This window comes from Podarcis raffonei, chromosome 5 (genome assembly GCF_027172205.1).
Source record: "Podarcis raffonei isolate rPodRaf1 chromosome 5, rPodRaf1.pri, whole genome shotgun sequence".
Lineage (NCBI taxonomy): Eukaryota > Metazoa > Chordata > Lepidosauria > Squamata > Lacertidae > Podarcis > Podarcis raffonei.
The window spans coordinates 6,496,308-6,522,953 of record NC_070606.1 but is presented as its reverse complement, the minus strand read 5'-3'; the positions used below and the strand labels follow the sequence as shown (position 1 = coordinate 6,522,953).

General features: G+C 45.5%; 1 protein-coding gene across 1 annotated transcript in view; it reads left to right on the top strand.

Annotated features, from left to right (window-relative positions):
• The window catches only part of SEMA3D (semaphorin 3D), a 192,611-nt gene that overhangs the window by 135,222 nt on the left and 30,743 nt on the right, over positions 1–26,646 (top strand). Inside the window, exons 12-14 of the mRNA XM_053387700.1 lie at positions 15,194–15,416; positions 21,249–21,337; positions 24,318–24,359. Of these exons, the coding sequence (XP_053243675.1) occupies positions 15,194–15,416; positions 21,249–21,337; positions 24,318–24,359 (354 nt within the window). The remainder of the gene's footprint in view (positions 1–15,193; positions 15,417–21,248; positions 21,338–24,317; positions 24,360–26,646) is intronic.

Sequence of the window (26,646 nt, the reverse complement as noted above, 5' to 3'; positions counted from 1 at the left end):
ATTATTATTATTATTATTATTATTATTATTATTATTCTCTGGAAAAAAGTATATGTCAATGACAGAAGTCCAGCAATGGGGGGAGGGGGGCAAGCTCATTGGTTTTGGGGAGCCACTTGTGGCCCCCTCTTCCATGGAAATGTGGATCCCACTGAAAATAAAGCGCCACTGGAAAAGCTGTCCAGTGCACAATATGATGCTCATGTCTTTTTCTCTTCTCTTTGCTCACCTTCGTTCAAGAGTTAGTGAAGCTGATCAAACCAGCCATAAGAATGGTTCATGATCATTGTTTACATCAGTGGACAACAATATTCAGATCCAAAATTTAGTCTCGCGAATAACCAAGGGATGCTGTGTTCTGCCTGAAACCAAAAAATAAAATAAAAATGTTTAGTTAATGCAGATCAATTTAGGAGCCACTTCCCTTCCCACCAACTGACTCTCACTCCCCTCACTCTGGATTTCCAAGTTACAATTACGGATGGAGGAGAAGCCAGTTCAGTTCACATTTAAAGGCAAACCTATCGCGGTCACACTTTCCGGAAGAGCACACAAATCGAAACACAAGCATCCTTCAGAATTCGCCCTTCTCCAAATGGTGCGGTCCTGTTCTCAGCCAAGTAGCATGCACAAAAATGCATATAAAATGTAAAGTGGGCATAAACATTTATATACAGGTGGAAAGAACATGCAAAAAAATCACTCTCTACGCGTACATTATGCAAAAATTGTGTACAAATATGTGTAGGGTAGAAGAATCAATCAAAAGACTGGTGAATTTTCTCTGTCCGGCCTATAGTGACTTGTGACTGTAGTCCCTACAGTGCTCCTTGCACCTGAGCATGCATGGACCTGCTGCCTGTGGATCATGCCATCTAGCACCACACGCTTAAGACCCCATGGTCACAGCTTCCTATTCTATGAAAAATGTGCATCGATTCTGTATCAGCCAATTTGCCCATGAGCCCTAGAACATGTCCCCCACTCCCTCCCTGCCAATATCCATGCCTACACTCCATAAACATGACCATCTGCACAAGGCTTCTGATTCATTTGATTGCATGTCCTCTGTTTTGAAAGGATAATTTAGCACCGTCTCTGTCTCTCTGACTCAGCTTTCTTTTTAAGACTCTCCTCCCTGGAAGAGAGGGGAGTGGTTGTGGGCGGGAGCCCGAGCTCCGCCCCTGGCCGGGGGCCTTAGCCCCGCCCCTCCTCACCTGGCTGGTGCCCATGCCCACCGGAGGCAGCCAACCAGGTGTCTCCGGGGGGCGTATTTAGCAGCTTAATGCTGCGGCTCCAGCTCCGCCTCCTCCTCAGTCGTCATCGTCCCGCAGCGAGTCACCCACCCTCCACTCCCATTTAGCTTAGGGTCTAGGTTTTTGGCCTTGCTATGGACCTTAGGTTGGTCGCCCCGGTTGTCTGGGGGGCCTGGTAGGAATTTTTCCATTTGGCATTAGGCTTTTTGGTTTTTTCGCCTACCTCGTAGCAATCGTCACAACTTTTGTGGTATTGGTGGGTAGGTTAGGCATTGGATTCATGTGTGTCAAGGGCTAGGTGTGGCCATCGCCTATGCTATCTACCGTGGGTATTCCGTTAAAGGAATCTGGCGGTCGTGTATTCCGTCCGATGCCTGCTTGGCGGGAGGCCATGGCACGACCCTCGGTGACATCAGGGGTGAGCCTATAGTTGGATCAGCATCAACAGGCTCCACCTACTGTTGAATAAACCCACCTCCTATAGTCATCCAATGCCTAAGCCAATACCTTTTCACTGCTGTAATCAATAAAGTTGTGGCCTTTTCTTGCCCATTAACCTTATATCACGCGTCCTTGTGTGTTTATTTCACATAGCGGGGGCCGGGCCCTCGATCCACAATACCCTTTGATGTGTCAGAAGGTGAGATAGAGGAGAAAGAGACCTCCCACTTTTCTCCATTCCAGCTGCTTTTGCGGCTGCTATAATTTTTTTAGACCATTTGCACTTCCAGTTCTCCGTAAGTTGTTGGTTTCTCCTTTTTGACTAATTTTGGTGTTGCTCTTGATCCGGTCTCAGTTAATATCTTGCTTGTGTCTCCACTTAGATGTTCCCCTGATCTTCTCAGTGTAATCGGCTTGTCTCAGTTGAGAAAAATGTTTCCCTGTTTGTGTGTTTTTCTTGAACAAGCCTCCTCTTTGCCCAGCCCAAATTCATTCTCTCTTTCTATTTTTCTACCATATGAATCATTGCTGATTACATAGCAGGTTTTCCGAACATTGTAAATCTTGTCGCATTTCATGCTTGCTAGTTATTTAGCAAGCGATGCCAACGGGAGGTCATTTAACAACCTTCTTTTCTTCTCTCCATCCCTGTAATTCTCCAAATTCTCTTCCCTAGTTTTTCTTACTGTCAACAGCCCAAATGCGTTGGAGGGAAAATGATACGGCAAACCGTAGCAGAGGCTACAGAGCAAACGTTAAACAGAGTTCTAGCTGATTCCACTTGCCACCTGAACTAACAGTTTGGCTCAGCTCAGGATCAGGCATCAACCAGGAGAGGCCAACCCTCTTTTATGAAAATATTTCTTTTTGTCAGGGGCGGCGATGGGGGGGGCGAGTTTGGTCCTTGACCAGTTTGCTTCCTGACTGTTTTCCATATGAGTATTACCATCCCTCTTGTGACTAAAAATCAGCAGAGTTAGTGCAAGTTTGATTTTCTTACATTCCTCTGATTCTCTCGGTTGCACCCGCCCTGTTTTTTTGACACAGGAAATATATACATTCAGCAGAATCAAGAACCTTCCCTGGACTGCATCGCTGTAGTAGAAGCTTGCACTAAAAAAGCGAGGGTATCTGGGGGAGCACTTCACCTGAGCCTTATTGACAACGCACTATTTTTCTTTGTGCAGGCAAGTTTGGTTTTGGTGAGCATGCAGTCAAACATGGACCTCTCCCCATGAAAATCTGAAGTGCCACAGGCCACAGATAGCTTTTACAGGTTAATGTTATCCCTCTTCAGACACCCCAGACTCACCTGACAGTGCAAATGGAACCATGGGCCCTCACCCTTATCTGCATCCCTGATGTTGGCTTCTTCAACATTGGTTCCTCCTCCTCCTCCTCCTCCTCCTCTTCTTTTCTTCTTCTTCAATTTATATACTGCCCATTATCTGTACCTCTCAGGATGGTTCACAACATAAAATTACTGTATTTCTCGCTCTATAGGACGTACCGGACCATAGGACGCACCTTGTTTTAGAGGGGGAGAACAAGGAAAATAAAATCTCCCCCTCTCTGCCCAGCGCCTCCTGCCTCTTCGCTGAAGAGGGGAGAATTTTTTCCCCCTTGTTCTCCCCCTCTAAAACAAGGTGCCGTTTAAGGTGTGTTCAGTCGCCTTCAGGCCTGGAAGCCTGGAGAGCGAGAGGGGTCGGTGCGCACCAACCCCTCTCGCTCTCCAGGCTTCAGGTTCCTTTTGACCTGCTCTTTGGGGCTGGCGGGGGGAAGCAAAGAGCAGGTCAGGGAGCAGCAGAAAGGCGGGGAAGCCTGGGGCTATGGCTTCTTTAGCCCCGCGCACCCTCTCCCGGCTGGTGAGGTGGCGCGTGGCTAAAGAAGCTGCTGCCATAGCTGCGCGCCACCTCTCCAGTCGGTATAATAAAAAAACCCCACAAAATACATAATAAAATAATTCCTCTACTTGTGTAGCTTCCCTGAGCAACTTAGAAGCCAAGATGATCAGGGCACCACAGCATTCTCTCCAAAAAAGTAGGCAACACTTCAAGATGAAAGGTGAGGCACTCAGAATTAAAAATCAGAATTTTTAAAAAACAACAACAAGAAGAAGACATTCAAGTTCCCACTGAAATTTTACCTAGAACGAACAAGCAAATTTGGTGTCTCTCTTCCTTAGCAAATGAATTTATGGGTAATTTCAAGGAAAGACATTGAGATAAGAGATGGGTTTAAGTGTAGTGATCAGTGGAGAAGCTTCTCTCTGTCAGTTTTCAGTCTTATAGAGACTGATTTTCTCCTGCAAAACCCTTTCAGGGTTCCTTAAATGACAAGAATTGTTGTTCACGTTGCCACAGATTCTGGGGATGATTGGTTGTGTGTCTGTAGACACACAAGGCAAATGCTTTGCTGGAGCTATGCAGTTCTGGTCAATGCTTGGATGCTGAGGAATCTAGGCTTGGAAGAAACCTGCCTTGGAAAAGGGGTGGGAAATAAATGTAATACAGGAAACAGAAATCTGTCTGGTACAGTCATTTTAAAGAACATTTTCATGCACTGCTGCCTTCTGACTCTTGCCTCAAAATTTTATTGAACCACATGGTAAATAACGGTCAAACTTTAGGACCTTCACATGGAGTTGCCATCCCATGATGATGACTTTGGACCATCTCCATGTGAGGACTATGACAACTGAGTAGACTTGTCCCCTTAGATATGTGGGAATGTTCAGGCGTGCAGGAGAGGATATATTGTGAGATTATATCCTAATCCAACTTGTGCTAACAAGTTCCCAAAATATCAGCAGAGTTTATAGACATTCCCCTTTAAGTTCGCAACGGTAACGCTTGCACAGGTTCGCTAGAACCTCTATAATAATTACTCCGGTAATTTCCCCTTTTGTTTCCTCTTAAAATACAAGACACGACACAGTCTTTATAAAAGCATAAAAGAGTTTACTCACATTCTGTTCACAATATGATCCCAGAAGGCAGACAGCTTAAAAAGGTTACATACATTCAGAATCTATCTTGTAGCAAGATAGTCCTTATCTCCTCTCTTGGCTAGGAGCCAAGAGAGCATCCTTAGATGTTTCCTCATCGAAGGAAGATGGCAGAGAGAGAGAGTGGCTGCCTGCCCTGTGCTTTTGTCATTACCTGCACAGGTGAGGCCACACCCACCTCTGGTCACATGCGGAGGAAGTCCGTCCCCAGGAAGTTTACCTGCTTGCTAGACAGACATCCCTCCCCATGTTCTAACATGTACACTCTAGGAATGTTGTCATTGACTGCTCCTGTGTTTACATCCCACAAGATACCTGTGTAAATCTTCACCTGACTTGTAATATCTGGACTATATACTGTTCCTTGAAACTTCCATATCTGTTGATTCCTGCTTTGCCAGGATTCACTTTCAGCTTGTAACTGATAGCATTTGCGCCTTTATGAAAAATCTGTGCCTGTATGAAAAACAAAAAAGAATTTGAGAAGGAGCATCTGTGAAGGTCACATTTTGAGAGCTTGCACATCTTTTCTAGGTTCGAATCACAGAAAAGTTTCATTCTCTGTCAAGACAAAATGGTTTCAGGTGGAAGCGCCTCCAGTTCAATCTATGAGCAAGTCCAAACTCAAACTAGTTTAAGATCGTCAAGGGACATGTTTCAAATGTCTAGCTGGTGATCTCTGGTGGTTCGAAATGGCTTGTGTTCAGAGCACATCTGGTTTTATGCCAATGCCTAATTAGAGGTTGATTCGAAGCAATTAGTGGCGACAAACCCACATCCCTAATGTCTTTTCAGCAGTGTTGAAACTGTGGGTGGAGTTTGGAATGCCAAGATGGTAAAATATTTGCCTGTGGTGTGGGATACCATAATAGCACCAGGTGTGACCTCGGAGACTTCCATCAAGGCAACAACTCCTGATGCCATTTGTCAAGCCCAACCAGCCAGTGGTTTGTGAAGGGCAGAAGCTGCTCAGAGGCAGAATAAGCCACATTTTGTCATTACACACACGCGCGCGCGCACACACACACACACGTTTTAAAAAAGCATTTCAATATTGTGCATATTTCAGTGCCAGATCACCTACATTCCAGCTCTCTCAAGAGAAGTATCAGCTGATGTGGCTTCAGCTGCCATCATCTCAACTTCCCAGAATGCCTCTCTGCAGCTTCTGCTCTATCTAGTGACAGACAGCCATGTTGTTTGTTGCCACAGCGCAGCTGCTGCTGCCCTCTCTCAAGCATCATGCCAGCCCTGATCCAACCAAATGGATGGACAGGTGAGAGAAAAGACTTCTTCACAAACCCATAGTTAAGGATTCTAGTCATGCGGCTCAACGTGGTGCTTTCCATGCTCCTACGTTTCAGTGTATCTGAAGAAGTGTGCATGAACACAAAAGCTTCTACCCAGAACAAACTTAGTTGGTCTCTAAGGTGCTGCTAGAGGATGCGGGTGGCACTGTGGGTAAAACCCCAGCGCCTAGGATTTGCCAATTGCATGGTCGGCGGTTCGAATCCCCGCGGCGGGGTGCGCTCCCGTCGTTTGGTCCCAGCACCTGCCAACCTAGCAGTTCGAAAGCACCCCCCGGGTGCAAATAGATAAATAGGGACCGCTTACCAGCAGGAAGGTAAATGGCGTTTCCGTGTGCTGCGCTGGCTCGCCAGATGCAGCTTGTCACGCTGGCCATGTGACCCGGAAGTGTCTGCGGACAGCGCTGGCTCCCGGCCTATAGAGTGAGATGAGCGCACAACCCTAGAGTCTGGCAAGACTGGCCCGTACGGGCAGGGGTACCTTTACCTTTACCTTTTAAGGTGCTACTGGGACGCGGGTGGTGCTGTGGGTTAAACCACAGAGCCTAGGACTTGCCGATCAGAAGGTCGGCAGTTCAAATCCCCACGACAGGGTGAGCTCCCATTGCTCGGTCCCTGCTCCTGCCAACCTAGCAGTTCGAAAGAACGTCAAAGTGCAAGTAGATAAATAGGTACCGCTCCGGCAGGAAGGTAAACGGTGTTCCCATGCGGTGTTCTGGTTCACCAGAAGCGGCTTAGTCATGCTGGCCACATGACCCGGAAGCTGTACGCCAGCTCCCTCGGCCAGTAAAGCGAGATGAGCACTGCAACCCCAGAGTCGGTCACGACTGGACCTAATGGTCAGGGGCCCCTTCACCTTTACCTTTAAGGTGCTACTGGACAATTTTTAAATTTTTTTAATATATATTTCGACTGCGTCAGACCAACACAGCTACCTACCTGAATCTAGAACCATAGTTAAGAATTTTGCTCTCCCAAGAGAATGCGGCTTGTAAAGGGGTTATATGGCTTTTTGGAAGATATGTCTGTCTGTGGGTATGCACTAAAATGAAACTACCAGCTTCAGAGACCTTATTCCTCTGAATATCTGCTGATGGGAAGCAGACAGGAAGGGAGGGGCTTTGCTTTCACATCCTGCTTGAGGACTTTGAGGTGGCATCTGACTGGCCTCTGTTGGAAGCGAAATACTGGACTAGATGTAGCTTGGGTTTATCAGCAGGGCTCTTCTTGTGTTCCTCTGCCCCTTCTCCTTCCTGCGGTTCATCCTAGTTGATGTTCATAGTACTGGGCAAGCTTCCCTGTTCTCTTCTGAGGTCAACATTTGGCATTTTGGATGCACACTAAAGCCCACCAGGGACTGGGAGGAGACTCCTGCATTTGCCCCTGACATTTGGCAGGACATGAACTCAGAGTCTGCTGAAAGGCAGCCCTGTTCACTTGCGTTCTGGCCACCTACTTCTGCACCACCCAAAGGCATCAGAAAGGGCCATTCAGTCACTCTGGGTGGACAGAATTGGTTTCAACAGCTGGTACTTAGCGACTGGAAAGTCAGCAGTTCCTTGGGTGGAGAAGAAAGATACTCCACATTTCATTCCTTTGCTCTGGATAAACTGTGTGACTGTCAAGAGATGGCTGTTGAAAGGATCAGCCTTGCCAACTATAACAGCACAATTGTTCCCAGCAGTTACATTTTCCTGATCCTGGTCCAAAGACCTCTCCTACAGTCCGTATTTACCAGTGGCAGCCTCTATTTTCTGGTATCTGCTTTGGAGAAATGTTGAGGGGGTCCACGCATGCATGCGGCAGGTCTTCAAGTTTCATCTCTGTCTCACAAGTCTCCAGAAGTTAAATGTGTAGTTCAAGAAGTGGTTGCCCCTAATCCCTGGCAATACTGCCTGGGGCAGCTGGCAGTGGGAGCCCAGCAATGTCTAAAGGGGTACAGGTTGTCCAACCCAAGACACACTATGCTAGTAAACTGCTTCCCTTCCATACTTTCACCCAGTTGCCCCTACAGGTGATGAATGTTGCTGAAGATGCTGCGTTTGCATCCATTTTGTAATATGTGCTGCCAGACAACATGTCTCTGAATACCTGTTTCTTGAAATCCCTAGTGGTTTGGGTCTGGCTAGTTCAAGTCCTGCTTGCCATTTTCCCAATGGGTCATCTAGTTGGCCATTATGAGAATAGGATGATGGATGAGACAGGCCATTGGCTTGATCCAGAAGACCCTTCTTACTGTAGGGATGTGGATAGATGCTAGGAGAGGGCATATTTATTAAATATGATCCTTCCTTCCTCATGTTTGCGAGTTCAGCAGAATGCATCTGTCAGGGGCTCAGGAGCAGAAGCACAGGGGAGAGAGGAAATGGAGAGCGAAGGGGAGGAATCCGAGGGCAGCGTAGGGGAATATGACAGTGACCCGAGAGATTCCATGAGCTTCTCCAGCGAATCAGAAGATTCCCAGAAGGGGGCGCCGATGGTCAGGGCAAGGGGGGTCCCAGGGGGGACGCACCAGAAACAAGGGGCCAGCGGGGACTCCCAAAGCAGCAGCAGGGGATCAGGACCAGCTTCCCCACCAGAGCGTAGTGGGGGGGAAGAGTCACATGTGTCAGGACCAGCGTCTCCTCCAGCGGGGAGAGAAGATGAGTCAGGGCTGACCACGCCTCCATCGGAAAGTGAGGGAACGGAGGGGAGGTCAGTTCCAGCTAGCCTCCACGAAGGGGGGAGCAGTGACAGGAGCAGTGTAACGGTCAGGAGGAAGGTTGCAGGCTGGGCGCGCGCGCCAAGTTCAAATGTACAGGCGCGCGGGACAGCAGGAAACCCGGATTGGGAACCAGGTCCTAAAGCCCGCCGGAGGGAGGGGGAAGAGTCAGGGGACTCAGCGTCAGAAGAGTCTAGGAAGGGAGAGACCCCGACAGACAGGCGGAACCAGAGGAGGAGAGAGCAAAGGAAGAGGTGGAGCAAGGCTAGAGTCTTAAACTGGTGTCAGGGGGGAGGAGATTCAGACGGAGCTTCAGCGGTCTAGAGTTTGAGACGTAGGGCTGCACGCTGCGGCTGTGAAAGTGAAACTGAACTTCAATAAAGACTTTTATACTTAACAACGAAGTGGCGTTGGTCCTTTGTGAGCTGGGACCTCGGGCAGCTCTGACAGCATCCCTTTACATTCAAGTAATCCAGGATAGTTTCAGGTAGACTGGATTCTCCTGGTATCCCCCCCCCCCCCTTAAGACAATAATCACACAAACAGTCCTGTAAGGGGTAAAAATAGCATTTACTCACCCAGAATACTTGTTGAAGAGTAACAGATACAGTAGCTTTGTTCAGGCAGACTTAAAATGGTAATTCAGTTATAAAGACATACTTAAGACTAGCTTAAAATGGTGTCTGAGCATTGGAGCTCAGACATGCAGATGTCCTTCACATTTCTGTCTTGGTGATGAGAGGAAGAGGAAGAGAAGAGAGAGAGAGGATGTGCCCAAGCAGGTAAGAGAATATCTATAGATATGCCCTTCACCTGTCAGGGCACAGTGGGAGTGTCTCCCACAGAAAAACTCTGTGAGCTTCAGTTCTCATCATGTGCCTTTCTAGCAAAGCATCAGTTGTTGGTTTGACTGCATTGTAAATATTCCACACTTATGTTCATAGAATAATAGAATTTAGAGTGTGAAGGGGTCCCTGGGGGTCATCTAGTTCAACCCCCTACAATGCAGAAATCTCAATTATATCAATTAATATTGCAATTATATTCATTGTAATATTAATTGCTGTATTAAATGTTCTAAAGGTTTTTTGTTTTGATTTACTTTAAGGAGACTGAAGAGTTTTTGGGCAGCAATGTGCAATGGTGGGAAGGGACATTTCAGGTAGTGAGTTTTGTTTTGGGGTTAAAAAGATAAAGGGACCCCTGACCATTAGGTCCAGTCATGACCGACTCTGGGGTTGCGGCGCTCATCTCGCTTTATTGGCCAAGGGAGCTGGCGTACAGCATGACTAAGCCGCTTCTGGCAAACCAGAGCAGCGCACGGAAATGCCGTTTACCTTCCTGCCAGAGCGGTACCTATTTATCTACTTGCACTTTGAGGTGCTTTCAAACTGCTAGGTGGGCAGGAGCAGGGACCGAGCAACGGGAGCTCACCCTGCCGCGGGGATTCAAACCGCCAACCTTCTGATCAGCAAGTCCTAGGCTCTGTGGTTTAACCCACAGCGCCAACCGTGTCCCTTGTTTTGGGGTTAGTTAAGTGTTAAAAATATTCAAATCTGTCCCGTTTTCGCTTCTCTGAATCAAGAAGAGAGAAGCATGAGTCTGTTTACAGAAGATTCTATTTTGACATAATAGCCGCACTTTTCATACTTGAGTGTGTTTACATTGCAGGGTCAATTCCAAAACTTTACGAAGTTCAAAGGGAGGGGAACAGCCATGCTGTTTCGCTAGTAACCTCAGCTGAATGAATAAGCTAGTACTCTGGAAAATAAAAATAAAATGGTCTCTCTCCATGGAAATCGCCATGAAACAAAAATATGATCAGGGTGGGCTATGGGTGGAACCCATGTGTAATTATGCTTTCAACTAGGAAGTTCAAAACCAGTCTGTAGTGGTGTGCGCTATACTCATCAGTCTGTATTTTTGTCAATTGTGCTCATTGGAGACATTGCCTAACCCAGTGATGGCCAAACTTGGCCCTCCAGCTGTTTTGGGACTACATTTCCCATCATCCCTGACCACTGGTCCTGTTAGCTAGGGATGATGGGAGTTGTAGTCCCAAAACAGCTGGAGGGCCAAGTTTGGGGAAGCCTGACCTAAGCCATATTGGCTACCCTATAACATAACTGAATGTTGGGTTTCAGCTTGGGAGTCTCACACTTCAGTTCTAAAACTAATTTGAAAATCCATTTCATTTCTGTAAGTGAGGCTTATTTTGAAGTATAGCTGTATATCTGTATATCTGAAGGAGTGTCTCCACTCCCATCATTCAGCCTGGACACTGAGATCCAGTTCCAAGGACCTTCTGGTGATTCCCTCACTGTGATAAGTGAATTTACAGGGAACCAGGCAGAGGGCCTTCTTGGTAGTGGCACCCACCCTGTGGAACACCCTCCCTTGTCAGAGAGATAAAGAACTACACAATTTTTAGAAGACATCTGAAGGCAGCCCTGTTTAGGGAAGCTTTTAATGTTTTATTATGTTTTTGTATGTGTTGGAAGCTGCCCAGTGTGGCTGGTTTGGGTTCAAATCCTGGCTCTCCAATGACCTTTCATTATGGACTACTTTGGATGTTTTTCCTGTTGGAGAAAGGTTGTGCCCTATGGGTCACCGAAAGTGCACCTTCTTACCCTACATATTGGGCAGGACTGTTCTCCTCTCAATGTATGGGTGTAACATGTATATAAGCTTATATATTAAAAAGCTCAACCCATGTAGACCGAAAGCGCAAATAGATTCAGTTGTGCAAATTGGACCGTTGTGAATTTCAATTGATGCCCATCTGCTCTGTGCAAACTTTTCACCCATAGCTGGACATCTCACATGTGGGGGAAATGTGCCCAGTGGGCAGAGGGAGAAGTCACATGCTTGTGCCCATCCCAAATAACTGATGAGAACATTGTCCAAGCCAACCCAGGCTCCTAGTTCATCTTAGTTGTGTGGCAAGACCCTCAAGCCGACCCCCCATTAGGATAAATAAATTCACAGACACGGATACTTTGTTTAAAGTTTTTGGGCAAAAATTTGGCCACAACTTTATTGATTACAGGAATGAGAGCGTTATTGGCTTAGACATTGGCAAGACTACATCTGACTCCTGTCCCCTTTGCAGGAAGTCTGTAAGGGTAAACCACCCAAAGGGAAACTGTTTCGGGGGAACCTGCCTGCATCCCCCTGGTGTTCCCAGCAGACTGGCATGGCCCTCACCCTTCAAGCAGACTTTGACAGGAACCAGGGCCTGGCTTCCCTTAACAGAATACCCTTGAAACTGGAGGGGCAGGCGATGGCTGACCTCCCCTCCCCCATTCACCATAAGCCAATGCCTAACCGCCAAACCTTACAAAGTTGTGACAATTGCTAAGAGGTAGGCAAAAACCAAGTGGCCCGTGCCAATTTGCCAAATGGAAAAAATTCCTATGCAGCCCCTGACTCAAGCCGGGCAACCAGTCAAAGGCCAAAGCAAGGCCAAAGGATCTAAATTAAAGGGAGGGTGGGCAGCTGTTTGGCAGCGCGAAGCAGGAGCCTGGCACACGTCACGCGGCTGCTTTTATACTTTCCCCCACAATCACCCTTTGACATGATTGGGCAATAGCCCTGGGTGATTGCGGTGCCACCCCGGCGTGAGGGCGATAGCTCCACTCATGCCAGGGTGGGGGGAACCAGTTTGAGAGCCTGCCCGCAACCAGGACCATCTATTAAGATGATCCCATTTCTCCCCCAATGAAATGGATAGTTGTTGGATTTCAAAGATGAGGTGACTGTAAATGTTATCTGACAGATACTAGCTGCCGCTGATGAAATTTATTCCATTTCCCGATCCTATCAGAGATCGTTTTCTGACCCATCAAGCACTGAATCCCTGCTTGTACTTAGGGAAGTGGCATCCTGCCATCGAATTACCTAAGTGCCTCCAGGCAACTCTTGCTGTCATCTGGGTATTAAAAACGGACACAAATAACTGGGAAGATTCGGTCCAGTTCCTGGCTTCGTATGCAGCGTGCATAATGCTCTCTGAGCTGCGCCAGATCTTAAGTGCTGAAGTTCGTCCAAAGCCCTAACAAAGTTTAAGTTGGAGCTCCCAGCCAAATAGCATATTTGGTATTGAAAGAATGTGCTGAGAGACAATTACCTCTTTCTCTCTGTTTAAAAGGTCTGTGTCACAGAGCGAGCCTGCAAACTTAAAAGAAGCATCTTAAACACATTATAAAATGGTCTGTTTGCTAGATAGGACCATCTCCTCTTTCACAGATTATGTTGTAGCTCCACCTGGCAGGAAATTTGGGGATTACCTTGTTAGTATGAAAAGATTACAGCTCAGATTCTGGAAACATGCAGCTCCACTGAGACCACAGAGAAATAGTTTCAGCATTATGGCCCATCGTTTTGCTGTAGTGATTATTTAAAGAGATAGTACTCATCAGCCGGATGGAGGAGAAGCTCTGGTTGTGGTATGCATATTGTGGGATGTTGGAGAGCTCTGTTCCCCAAAGCTGCATAGCAAAACACTCAGTTAATTTCATGCCGTATATCAAGCCCTCCTTTCGTGGTATCATGTGAGCCCAAGCATTCTATAGCATAAAATGTACTTATATTCAGGGGAACCCTGCCATTTCCTTTTCTTATTATTTATTGCTTATTCGCTTTCTTTGTGGTATGAGGTAATACCCTGCTACTACATTTTTGGATTGTGAACAATATTAAAAATAAAAATATATTTACTCAGGAAACCCCAGACAAAATCCCTGCTGCCCCTTTATCCCACTAGCACACGGGGCATGAGACAGTCTTTCAGCCTTACTTGAACATCTTTGAAATGGGACCATGAACCTATGTGACATCATCCAGTTTTAATTTATTTTTTCTGGAGCGCAAGTGACTGTTGTCAAGCCCTCTACCCAATATGGACTTCTTGTGTTGCGGGACTGTAAGTGCTTTATTGGCAATCCTAGAATGCATTGCTTCCTCCCCTCGATAGTCTCTGTGTATAAAATCACATAAGAATGCAAAAAGAGCATCTGCTGGATCAGGCCCACAAGTCATCTAGTCCAGCATCCATCCTGTTCTCACAGTGGCCAACCTCTAGATTTTATTTTTATTTTTAATCTAAACGGAAACGTTGAATGCCCCCTGTTATGTACTGAAGTTCTCACCCTGGGCCAGCAGGGGGATACTGTAGATAGTTATGCAAATGAAGTGACGTTCAGTGATTGGATAGTTTTAGAAATTTGCTACAGTAACGTTGTACTGGAGCTCTATATAAGCAGGCTGACTGAGCCTCTGAATAAACAAGAGCTGTTTGAAGAATCACTGTGTCATCTGATATGTTCACCCACAACTTAACACCCCCCCCTGCACATATATAACACTATTTAAAAGTGAGTAGATAGTCCATCTTTTCAGGTATAACCAGTGCTGGTTATTGATAAGATAAACCTGTGTAATGCCTGCAAAAAATAGCAATCTTCTTGGTAACGGAGACCAGGAAGCGTCATGGAAAAGTAGCTCATAGTCGCTGCCCTTCCCTTCAATGCCTTTTCCAATTTTCATGTCTTCGACTGTAAATTTGATTATAGCTGTGTTGCACTCGTTTTCTCTCTGCTGTTTTCTCTAAGCAACTGCTTTTTAATATAATTTGCAACAGTGCTACATTATTATTATTAGGATGGTCTGTGGCCAAAAGAAATATAAGTAAATTAATTCATCGTTTTTTTCACATGCTGGCTACAGCCCCCCCCCCGCCCACTTTAACATTATATTTTACTGTACATATTGTCATAATTTCTGCTAGACTTCTTCTACTGTAAACCAATTTTATGTCACTCGGGAGCCTGGATAACAAACAAGACTTATTGCAATGTGTCTGCATATGTTTTAATATTGTTTTAATATGTTGCTCTTTTGTTGCTGCAAAGGCAACTGTCTTCTGGCACCTTAAAGACTAACAGATTTATTGCAGCAGAAGCTTTCGCAGACTGGTTTCCACTTCCTCAGAACATTACTACTTTTCCTGAGTAGCCTCAAGGGGGCAGTGTCTATTAACTATTGGGGGGGAAATACAGTTCATAAGTATGTTGAACATCTGTCTTGACCAAATGCAACCTATATACGTTCAGCTTTGAGGAATCCCTGCTGAAGTCAGTGGGACTTACGTCTAAATAGATAGTCATGGGATTGCATTTTACATGGGTTGTGTTTTAACACTCAAGTCCTAAAAATTTCTACCTTCAGTACCAAAGTAACATTCTTGAAATGCTGGCAGAACTTAGTGGATCATTCACATTGTTCCAACTCTCTGTCTTTTTTTTCCTAATCCTTTCTTTTCTACTCTGTCCATCTTTTTCTGTTTTTCCTCCCCTCCCTGCTTGCCTAAAGGTGATTTTTTTACACACAATGGGCAACCAGGCAAACAGAAATTTCAAAGTCTACAGGCAGGCAAAGAAGAAGAACCTCATAGCTTTTCTCTTGTGTCTTCATTGTGCAGTGCCCCAGCAAAACATACGACCCATCCATCAAATCCACCAGAGATTTTCCTGACGATGTCATTAGCTTCATAAAGCGCCATCCGGTGATGTACAAATCCGTCTACCCAGTAACCGGAGCACCGGTGTTTTCCCAAATCAATGTGGACTACAGACTGACGCAGATTGTGGTGGATCGTGTCATGGCTGAAGATGGCCAGTATGATGTCATGTTCTTAGGGACAGGTAAGATTAAGATGCACACCATTGGCTCCTTTGTTGTTTGTTTGTTTTTTAATAATATTTATTACTTTTCCAACAGTTTAAACACTACAAAAAAAATTTAACAATACAAAACAATACAAAAACAAAAACACTACATAACACTAACACATTAAACTAACAAAACAAAACAAAGACAGTTTAAAACACATCAAACAATTTCAATATCTTATCTTTCATTCACTTGTTTCAACGACCTCCTCACACCTCCCTTTTTGTATTCCACTTCTGTTAATTGTTTCAGCAATTCCTTTCCATCTTCCTCTGTTTTCTGTCCTATAATTATCTTAACATATTCTAACCTTATTTTTCCCTTTAATACACTAATAATCTATTTGTACTTAATTCCTTATAACATTTCTACTAAAGCCATATAAGTTCATTCCAACATTTTTCTAACATTCATTAATTTTACAGTATTTCTGTAGATAGTCTTTAAACTTTTTCCAGTCTTCTTCCACCAACTCTTCTCCCTGGTCTCGGATTCTGCCAGTCATTTCCGCCAGTTCCATATAGTCCATCAACTTCATCTGCCATTCTTCCCGGGTGGGTAAATCTTGTGTCTTCCAATACTTCGCGATGAGTATTCTTGCTGCTGTTGTTGCGTACATAAAAAAAGTTCTGTCCTTCTTTGGCACCAATTGGCCGACCATGCCCAGGAGAAAGGCCTCTGGTTTCTTCAGGAAGGTATATTTAAATACCTTTTTCATTTCATTATAAATCATCTCCCAGAATGTCTTAATCCTTGGGCATGTCCACCAAAGGTGAAAGAATGTACCTTCAGTCTCATTACATTTCCAACATTTATTGTCGGGTAAATTGTAAATTTTTGCAAGCTTGACTGGTGTCATGTACCACCTATAAATCATTTTCATACCATTGGCTCCTTTGTTTCCCATTGACTTCCATCTTCCTGCAAAATGTATTCCACACGTATGGAACAATGTTGTACATATGGATCATTGTCTGGGGATTGCCTTGGGATTGCAAAAGACTTTGCCCTCCTTTCTTAACCCTGGAGCAGGAGCATTTGCTCTTTGGGGCAGAGTATGTGCCTTAGTCAGATTGTGGACCCAGTCCATTGGCTGTACACTGTCTCACACAGGGCCAGATTTAGGTTTGATGAGGCCCTAAGCTACTGAAAGTAATGGGGCCCTTTATATGTCCAGCTGTCCTGGATCAACAACAAATTGTTGCTGTTTTTAGTGTTGAATATATGCTATATGGTAATTTATGAACCGGGACGCGGGTGGCGCTGTGGGTAAAACCTCAGCGCCTAGGACTTGCTGATCGCATGGTTGGCGGTTCGAATCCCTGCGGCGTGGTGCGCTCCCGTTGTTCAGTCCCAGCGCCTGCCAACCTAGCAGTTCGAAAGCACCCCCGGGTGCAAGTAGATAAATAGGGACCGCTTACTAGCGGGAAGGTAAACGGCGTTCCGTGTGCTGCGCTGGCTCGCCAGATGCAGCTTGTCACGCTGGCCACGTGACCCCGAAGTGTCTGCGGACAGCGCTGGCTCCCGGCCTATAGAGTGAGATGAGCGCACAACCCTAGAGTCTGTCAAGACTGGCCCATACGGGCAGGGGTACCTTTACCTTTACCTTTAATTTATGAACCTACACAACACAAGGGATACGGGTGGCCCAGTGGTCTAAACCACAGAGCCTAGGGCTTGCCGATCAGAAGGTCGGTGGTTCAAATCCCTGCAACATTGCTCGGTCCCAGCTCCTGCCAACCTAGCAGTTTGAAAGCACGTCAGAGTGCAAGTAGATAAATAGGTACCTCTCTGGCGAGAAGGTAAATGGCGTTTCCGTGCGCTGTTCTGGTTCGCCAGAAGTGGCTTAATCATGCTGACCACATGACCAGAAAGCTGTACAATGGATCCCTCAGCCAGCACAGCGAGATGAGCTTCAACCCCAGAGTCATCCACAACTGGACCTAACGGTCAGTGGTCCCTTTACCTTTACCTTTACACAACACAAAGCACTGTTGCTGTATGTAGGTTTTATTTTATTTGTTTTTTATCTTATATTTTGGAAATATACATCCAGTGGTTTTTTTCTTTAATTTTTTGGGGGCCCCCCAAGAGAGCGGGGCCCTAAGCTATAGCTTGTTTAGCTCATACGTAAATCCGACACTGGTCTCATAATAATAATAATAATAATAATAATAATAATAATAATAATAATTTATTATTTATACCCCGCCCATCTGGCTGGGCCTCCCCAGCCACTCTGGGCGGCTTCCATAAAAACCAAAAATACAGTAAAATATCACACGTTAAAAACTTCCCTGAACAGGGCTGCCTTAAGATGTCTTCTGAATGTCAGGTAGTTGTTTATCGCTTTGACATCTGCTGGAAGGGCATTCCACAGGGCGGGCGCCACTACCGAGAAGGCCCTCTGCCTGGTTCCCTGCAGCTTTGCTTCTCGCAATGAGGGAACCGCCAGAAGGCCCTCAGCGCTGGACCTCAGCGTCCGGGCAGAATGATGGGGGTGGAGACGCTCCTTCAGGTATACTGGACCGAGGCCGTTTAGGGCTTTAAAGGTCAGCACCAACACTTTGAATTGTGCTCGGAAACGTACTGGGACGTAATGAGGATGGCTGCAACTGAAAAATACCCGAAGCAGGTTTGGAGTAGGAGATATGGTTGTCATACATAAACCCTCACTGCAGATCCAGTTGTCTCACTGGAAAGATTCTAGAGTGTCTAAATCAGCTCCTTCTGGTGACAGGCAGAATTGGAGTGGCAGAGGAAGCTGCTCAGGTTCCCATAGGGGCAGGGCGCACTGCAGGGCCTCTGGAGTCTTCCTGCCTCCTCCCGCTTAGCCGCCCTACGGCTGGGGGGGAGGCAGCGGGCAGACCGTTTGGTCAGCGCAGAGCCTGCGCACGCCCAAGCCACCACGTCTCTCCCAGGAGAGATGCATGGCTCGGGCGCGCTGCAGGCCCTGCGGTGAGTGCTGCCTGGCATGTTGTCACCCCTTCAGTGGTGACACCCAGGGCGGCCTGCACCCACCGCACCCCCCCCTTCCTCTGCCCCTGCAGAAATGCCAAGGCATTTGGAACAGGTGCCTATCTGCAGATAAGTGCAAGGTTACTCCCTCCATTTGAAGCCTGCTGAGTACACTTCTGCTTGTTTCAACACCGCATAGCAGCAACTCTCTGTGGTCAAAATATGAGCCATGCTTTTGTTTTCTTTAGCCATGGTTAAGGCCTGGCCACCAACCAGGATGTGAAATCAAGGCCTGAAAGTGGGTTTGCAAACCATTGTTTGCATTTGTTGTTGTTGTTGTTTAGTCGTTTAGTCGTGTCCGACTCTTTGTGACCCCATGGACCAGAGAACGCCAGGCACCTCTGTCCTCCACTGCCTCCCGCAGTTTGGTCAAACTCATGCTGGTAACCTCGAAAACACTATCCAACCATCTCGTTCTCTGTCGCCCCCTTCTCCTTGTGCCCTCCATCTTTCCCAACATCAGGGTCTTTTCCAGGGAGTCTTCTCTTCTCATGAGGTGGCCAAAGTACTGGAGCCTCAGCTCCACGATCTGTCCTTCCAGTGAGCACTCAGGGCTGATATCCTTCAGAATGGATAGGTTTGATCTTCTTGCAGTCCATGGGACTCTCAAGAGTCTCCTCCAGCACCATAATTCAAAAGCATCAATTCTTCGGCGATCAGCCTTCTTTATGGTCCAGCATGGTTAATTTTTATATCTGCATTACGCAAATTGTGGTTAAGTCAGTTTCCCCCCTTTCCTGGTCTCTCTGCTTGCAAAATGATAAAACAGGTCATGTTGCTATATCCTGATATATATTTTTCAGGGGCAGGACTTTGCTCAGGAAGCTAAACCAATGTACTATAGTACCTCCGGGACCTTAATCAGGGTTAAGGCAACCAACCATGGTTAGTGCTAATGATGGTTGAAAGCATTATGTCTGCACCAGGCCAACGTGTGAAAAAACTATCATTATTCAGTGATGCTCTTCATTAAAATAATTTTTTTTTTGCAGGTTATAGCACAAAATGTAGTCAGTAGATGGCAGTCCAGAATTTCAGCAGACAGAAAAGTACTGCCTGCAGTATCTAAATTGTTGAAAATTGAGCTTCCTAAGGGAAGCATGGCATTTTTATTTTATTTTACAAATTTAAAACCTGCCTTTTACAAAGTCATGCTAAAGACAGACTTCACTGCTTGCTTATTTCTGTGTATTGGATTGCATAAAGGTAAAGTTAAAGGTACCCCTGCCCGTACGGGCCAGTCTTGACAGACTCTAGGGTTGTGTGCCCATCTCACTTAAGAGGCCGGGGGCCAGCGCTGTCCGGAGACACTTCCGGGTCACATGGCCAGTGTGACAAGCTGCATCTGGCGAGCCAGCACAGCACACGGAACGCCGTTTACCTTCCCGCCAGTAAGCGGTCCCTATTTATCTACTTGCACCCGGGGGTGCTTTCGAACTGCTAGGTTGGCAGGCGCTGGGACCGAACAACGGAAGCGCACCCCGCCGTGGGGATTCGAACCGCCGACCTTTCGATCGGCAAGCCCTAGGCACTGAGGCTTTTACCCACAGCGCCACCCGCGTCCCCACATTGGATTGCATAGTTAGTCTCTTTTGGATTGCATAGTTAGTCTGTTTTTCTGTTTACCTACCATAAGTAAGATTGTGGGAAAAGTTAGTTTAGTCAATAGAGAAAATTCTGCAGTATTTTAAACATGTTGCAATAAATGATTCAGCTCACTAAGACTTTTTCCAGCCTTGTTTTCCAGTCACTCAATTCCAGGATCTTTTGTTTGTTTAATCACTGCCATATGCATGTCCCATGTGTAGCCTTGGAGTAGAACAAAATGAGAAGGGATTTTTTTTTTTTTCCTTTTGGAAATAACGCAGGACAATTGATTGCAATGGCATTGGTTTTGCTGTTTGTTTGCTTAATGCTTCACAATGCAGAGCGCGAGGCTGTGGTTACTCAGTGCTCAGGAAAGATACTTTGTGCATGCTCAGAGCTACTAAATAGTTCCAAGACATGAGATCTGGTGACACCTGAACTAAATCAACTGCTTTTCTGTTTGTGCTCAACGCTACAACACTCTTGTAGTTTAAGGTCATAGTTCACTGTCCTCATTTCAAATTTGGGAAAACAAAGCCATTGTAGAATTAGTTTCCAAATGCTAAACCAGTGACTTCATGATGCCATGAATTTGACTTGGATAAATTTATTCGAACATGGACCTTATATAGATGCTGCGTGGTGAAATTATCATGGATTCCAGATACAGTTTTTTCCACATTGGATGTGCTACAAGAGCTTGTGCCTATTTAAGGGTGGTCAATTACACATGACCATTCGCATGGGGCTCCTGCAGGAAATGGCAATCCCATATCAAGTTCTTTGTCTCCATCCTTGGCATTTAGGAAGGATGTACATTTCTTGTTTCCTAGCCAGTGGCAGAGAGTCGTATAGTGAAAAGAAAGGGAGTTTTGGTGCTTTTTTCTGGGGGGGGGGTACACAGGGGGACGCATACCCCTAAACATTTTGTGAATCTAAGTCTGGCCTCATTGAGGGGCAGTATTTCAATATGAGTAGGAAAATGAGAGTAACCCTAAACATTTTTTTTTTTAGAAAAAAAGCACTGGGGAGATTCATGGAGCAAAGGCATCGTAATGTGTGTCTGCTTAAAAAAATGAGAGAGAGAATCCAGTGAGGAGGTCTGCACTCAGTTAGGTGCCATATCTAAAGAAGATGGAAAATCTTAATGTAAAATCCAAAAATGGCCACTGATTTTCGGCTGTGCCCCTTTCTTGCAGATGTCGGAACAGTACTGAAAGTTCTGAGTATAACCAAGGAGAAGCGAGACATGGAGGAAGTGGTCCTGGAAGAGCTGCAGATATTCAAGGTAAGATTACAAGCCTCATCCATTGGAACACAATTCACAAAATCACAGAATTGCAGGGTTGGAAGAGACCACAAAGGTCATTTAGTCCAACCCCCTGCAATGCAGGAATCTTTTGCCTAAGGTGGGGCTTAGGCAAAAGAATTTCATGCTCTGCCAACTGAGCTCTTTCAGAAGGGCAACTGAAGGAAAATAAAGCTCAATGGATTTCATTCTTCAAAAAGAATCATTTTGGGACGGCATAAAATCTTCATTTTGTGTTCCTCAAGAATAAGTCACTCACATCGGTCACCTGGAGAAAATTCTAGGATCTGCTGAAGTTTAATTAAGAATTCTGTATGCTTTTTTAAACTAAGGAATGATGGTGAAAATAAATTTAAATGCTTATAACAGAATTGCCACAGAAAGTGAAGTGAAATATGAGGTGAATTTGGAGGTTCCTGCTTGGGCAAAACATCTGCATTGATTTCAATATCAGATTAGCAAAATTTCTTGGTTTTTTGCAGCCTGGGGTAGGATAGGCGAGGAAGGAAAAGGCACATACCCCAAATAGCAGTTTTTGCTCTTGGCCCATAACTATGATGGAATTAGATGCTCTTCATTTGCCATGATTCTTAGAGAGTCGGCTTTAGGTCAAACCTTTGGCTTTCCTGCAATGGTCTGGTGGCTTTGAAATTGATGCCCTTGCCTTACGTGTCTGTGGAAAACAATATTTTCTCCAGGTAAATCTCTCCCTGTGCACTTGGTACCTTGATTACAGAGGTGGAATACTTCTTGTTTTAAATGTCATCTTTTTGCTGCCATGGAGGCCAAGAGGCTCAACAGGCTGCCAAGTAATCAGGAATTTCCGAGCATGTACCAATTTGCTGCATACTTGCGAGATCACGTCAAAGGGAAAGGCGCCATATCAGATTTAATACCAAACAGGGCTATTAGCTCAGCAGATGTTCCTCCATGTTATAAATGCACTTCTTATTTTTTTTTCATGCGGGGGGAAAAATTAGAAAGAGAGAAGGGACTGTAGTTTATTTACATGTTTAAGAAGCCACACCAGAATGATGTCATTGGATGTTGGGGTTTCCAAGAGCCAGCCCTTGTGACGACTTTGCAGGTGGTGCATGCTTTCCTGCCTTCAGCCTCATCTGCAGTCATCTATAGGGTTTGCCCTGAGGGAATAGTTACTCCCTTCCCTGGCCCCATTCACCACAAGGCAGCACTCACAAGCCCTGAAGAGTGGCTGCATCAGGTGGTGGTTGCAGATCTAGCATAACGGGCAGAGTATTCTAGTGTTTGACATCTCATGCCAACCAGTTGCTTTCCATGGAAGCCCTTCATGGGCTCAGTTGGCAACCCTTCCACTGAGATTCTTGGTCAGGAGAACCTCAAGTTATGGCTGGGTTGTGAAGCTCCTTGACTGACCAGCAACATTTCACAGTCCCTTGCCCTAAGCAAGTGATGGACGTAAGACTCGTACCAAAGAGTCTGTCTACTCAGGCCATCCTGCCCACTTCCATTTCACAGTACATAGGGAAAATACCTCTTTATAAAAAGTTAGAATGTAGCACATGAAATTTATCTTGTTGATGGCTCACATTTATTTCCATTTACAGATAGGTAGCTGTGTTGGTCTGCCATAGTCGAAACAAATTTTTTTTCCCCTTCCAGTAGCACCTTAAAGACCAACTAAGTTAGTTCTTGGTATGAGCTTTCGTGTGCATGCACACTTCTTCAGATACACTGAAACAGAAGTTGCCAGATCCCTCTATATAGTGAGAAGGTGGGGAGGGGTATTACTCAGAAGGGTGGTGGGAATGGGTGATTGGCAGATAGCTGTGATGAGCCTGTTGACGACTCTTAACGACTGCAATAGGTAAGTTAATAGTTAAGAGTCGTCAACAGGCTCATCACAGCTATCTGCCAATCACCCATTCCCACCACCCTTCTGAGTAATACCCCTCCCCACCTTCTCACTATATAGAGGGATCTGGCAACTTCTGTTTCAGTGTATCTGAAGAAGTGTGCATGCACACGAAAGCTCATACCAAGAACTAGCTTAGTTGGTCTTTAAGGTGCTACTGGAAGGAAATTTTTTTATTATTTATTTCCATGTATTTGTTTATTTAACTTATATACTGCTTAACATTTTGAGAGGAAAAATCTAAGCACTTTACAAATGCCATAAAACATGACAAATGAAAACCATAAAAATGGCAAATACATTAGGGGCCCACACTCAGCCCATGACCTCTGTGACTAACAGAGGAGGCAAGTGAATCTGGCTGTTCCGAAACACCCTGTATGGATGTCCACCCTCTTTATGTGTGGAAAACCAGTGAGATAGGTGCCACAGAGGCACAGGCATTTGACATTTTTGGCACTCCCGGACAGGAGAAGAAGAGGCTGTGGAAAGTGTGTCATTCTTTCCCGTCTTTCCAGCACTATATTCCTGTTTGCTTTCCCTCAGTGGATCAGAAGGAACCTGAGGGCTGTGTACGGTATGAATCGCGTAGTGTCCAAGGGAGCCCTGCTCAGATACTTCTCTTTGAGCACATTTTCCAGGAAGGTTGGCCTTCACAGCTGTAGTTGATCCCTTGCAATGGCTATGTTAGAGCTCGGAAGGTGTGATGCTTGGAGTTTTGGACTTAAGACACGGAAACACAGCTCCAAATCCCAGCTGAGTCCCAAAGTCTAGTGGGTGACTAACACACCTGGAAAATGGGCACACTTCCAGAAATACACCCTGTTTTCTTCTCAGGGAAGACAAATGAGTTTCCATTCCTGTCACAGGTGAATTCATCCCAGGCTGAAAGTCTCAGAATATTTTGGTTTCTAGGGAAGTACTATTTCAAACACTTAAGTTAAATGTCAAAGGGTTTTGGCTACTGGCCTCCGGCTCGGTGGAGCAACAAGTGTTTGATAAGCCTAGTCTTCAATCTAAGCGGAAGAAGAATTTTCATTGGGTTTTTTTCCATTTCCTTTTCAGCATCCCTCACCCATCTTGACTATGGAGATGTCCCCAAAGCAGGTAATTTATAATTAGCAACTTTAGCACCTACAAATTGCTTGTACATTATTGGAGATAACTATACCAGTTTTTCAAAGAGGGCATCTAAACATTTTCTATCCTAATATTTCCATTTCTTTCTTTTTCTTGAAGCATACAAAAAAAGTCACACCTTAGTCTGTCTTCTCTAACCACTCACATTCAATATCAGAATACTTATTTTGTTCTGAAATACATTCCTGTATCTATGAAAAAGAAAAAAAGTATAGAAAGTGGGGTGAAGTAATGTTTGTTCTGTTCTTTTATTTCCCAAACGCATGAGTTGCACTGAAGTATCACTGAAATTAAATTAGTCAGTGATTTTACAATCCTGTGCAACTCTACTTGGAAGCAAGTCTCATTGTGTTCATTGAGGCTTGCTCCTTAATAAGTGAGCGGTCAGGATTACAGCCTCAATGGAACTACAATGAACGTCCTCTGATTTAGGTAACTTACTCCAGTCCATATTGATAGAGCTCATGGGAAAAAAATCCCATTTCTATAGGTTTCTCAGGCAAAGATGTATTTTGATTAGATTGCACCAAACCTGTGTTCCAATTTCCCAAGTGTTTTCTTCCTCATTAAATAACTTTCAAATTTTCTGCCTCATTTGCAGGGCACATTCAGAATTTGGGTGGGTGTAGAGTTGATCTTGGGGTGGCGCTGTGGGTTAAACCACTGAGCCTAGGACTTGCCGATCAGAAGGTCGGCGGTTCAAATCCCCGTGACAGGGTGAGCTCCCGTTGCTCGGTCCCTGCTCCTGCCCACCTAGCAGTTCGAAAGCACATCAAAGTGCAAGTAGATAAATAGGTACCGCTCCGGTGGGAAGGTAAACAGCGTTTCCGTGCGCTGCTCTGGTTCGCCAGAAGCAGCTTAGTCCCTCGGCCAATAAAGCGAGATGAGCGCCGCAACCCCAGAGTCGGTCACGACTGGACCCAGTGGTGTAGCGTGGAGGGTGCAGGGGGGCCGGCCGCACCGGGCGCAACATCTGGGGGGGGGGGCACTTGCACTCGCAGCTCTCTGCCCCTACCTGGCTCACGGGTTAGGGGGCACAAATTACTTGCCTTGCCCCGGGTGCTGACAACCCACACTACGCCACTGACTGCACCTAATGGTCAGGGGTCCCTTTACCTTTACCTAGAGTTGATCTTATTCTATTGCCGCAAAGTAGATAAGGCTGATGCCCACACTTCCTGATCTGAAAAAGCCCCATGTGACAAGTTGCCACATGCCATCTTCCCCTGGTCTTAAATTGAAGGGAGAGAAGCTGAGGAGGAGACTAGCCACCAATTGCCAGAGACCGGTGTGAGCTCATGGGTTTTGCTTTTAAGAGGAGTCCTTGTTCCTTCCCTTAATGTTCCTTAAATGCCCTTGGCCCTGTATACCTGAAGGAGCATCTCCACCCCTATTGTTCTGCCAACTCCGAGTTCCAGCTCCAAGGTCCAGCTCCGAGGGCCTACTGCTGGTTCCCTCCCTGCGAGAAGTGAGGTTACAGGGAACCAGGCAGAAGGTCTTCTCGGTGGTGGCGCCCACCCTGTGGAACGCCCTTCTGTTAGATGTCAAGGAAATAAACAACTATCCTACTTTTAGAAGACATCTGAAGGCAGCCCTGTTTATTGAAGTTTTTAATGTGTGATGTTTTATTCTGTTTTTAATCTGTTGGGAGCCGCCCAGAGTTGCTGGGGAAACCCAGCTGGATGGGCGGGAGATAAATAATAAATTATTATTATTATTATTATTATTATTATTATTATTATTATTAATTTAAAAAACAAAAAACTTTCCACACATGTAGCTTTCATGCAGTGATTCCTTTCAAAGTAAAAGGCCTTCCCTTTTTAAAAAAATGACAACAAACAGCTGTCAGGCAGGTGGTAGGCATCTCTGAGCGTAGAGAAGGACGTCATGGGTTTTCACAAAGCGTGCAGACCCAGGAAGGCGGCAGAGTGAAGACCACCAGAGAAATGATTTGGAGCATGAATGAAACAATGCTCACAAATGCCCCTTAGCCATCTTAAAAGTAAAGTAACCGCAACAAAACCCCACATTCCACCCATGATTTTTTTTCGCTCCAGTCTGATAATTTTCAGATGCAATTTCACTTATTAATTGAAAGGGTTTTGTTTTGTATTGTTTTTAAGGAAGGTTTTGGTTTCTTTACACAGCTCTGGTTTTAAGCTAATATTGTAGTCAGCTTCATAGCTCACATCTTTCTGTGAATGGAATTCACTACTAGTATGTGTTTTAGAGGACGTGGGTGGCGCTGTGG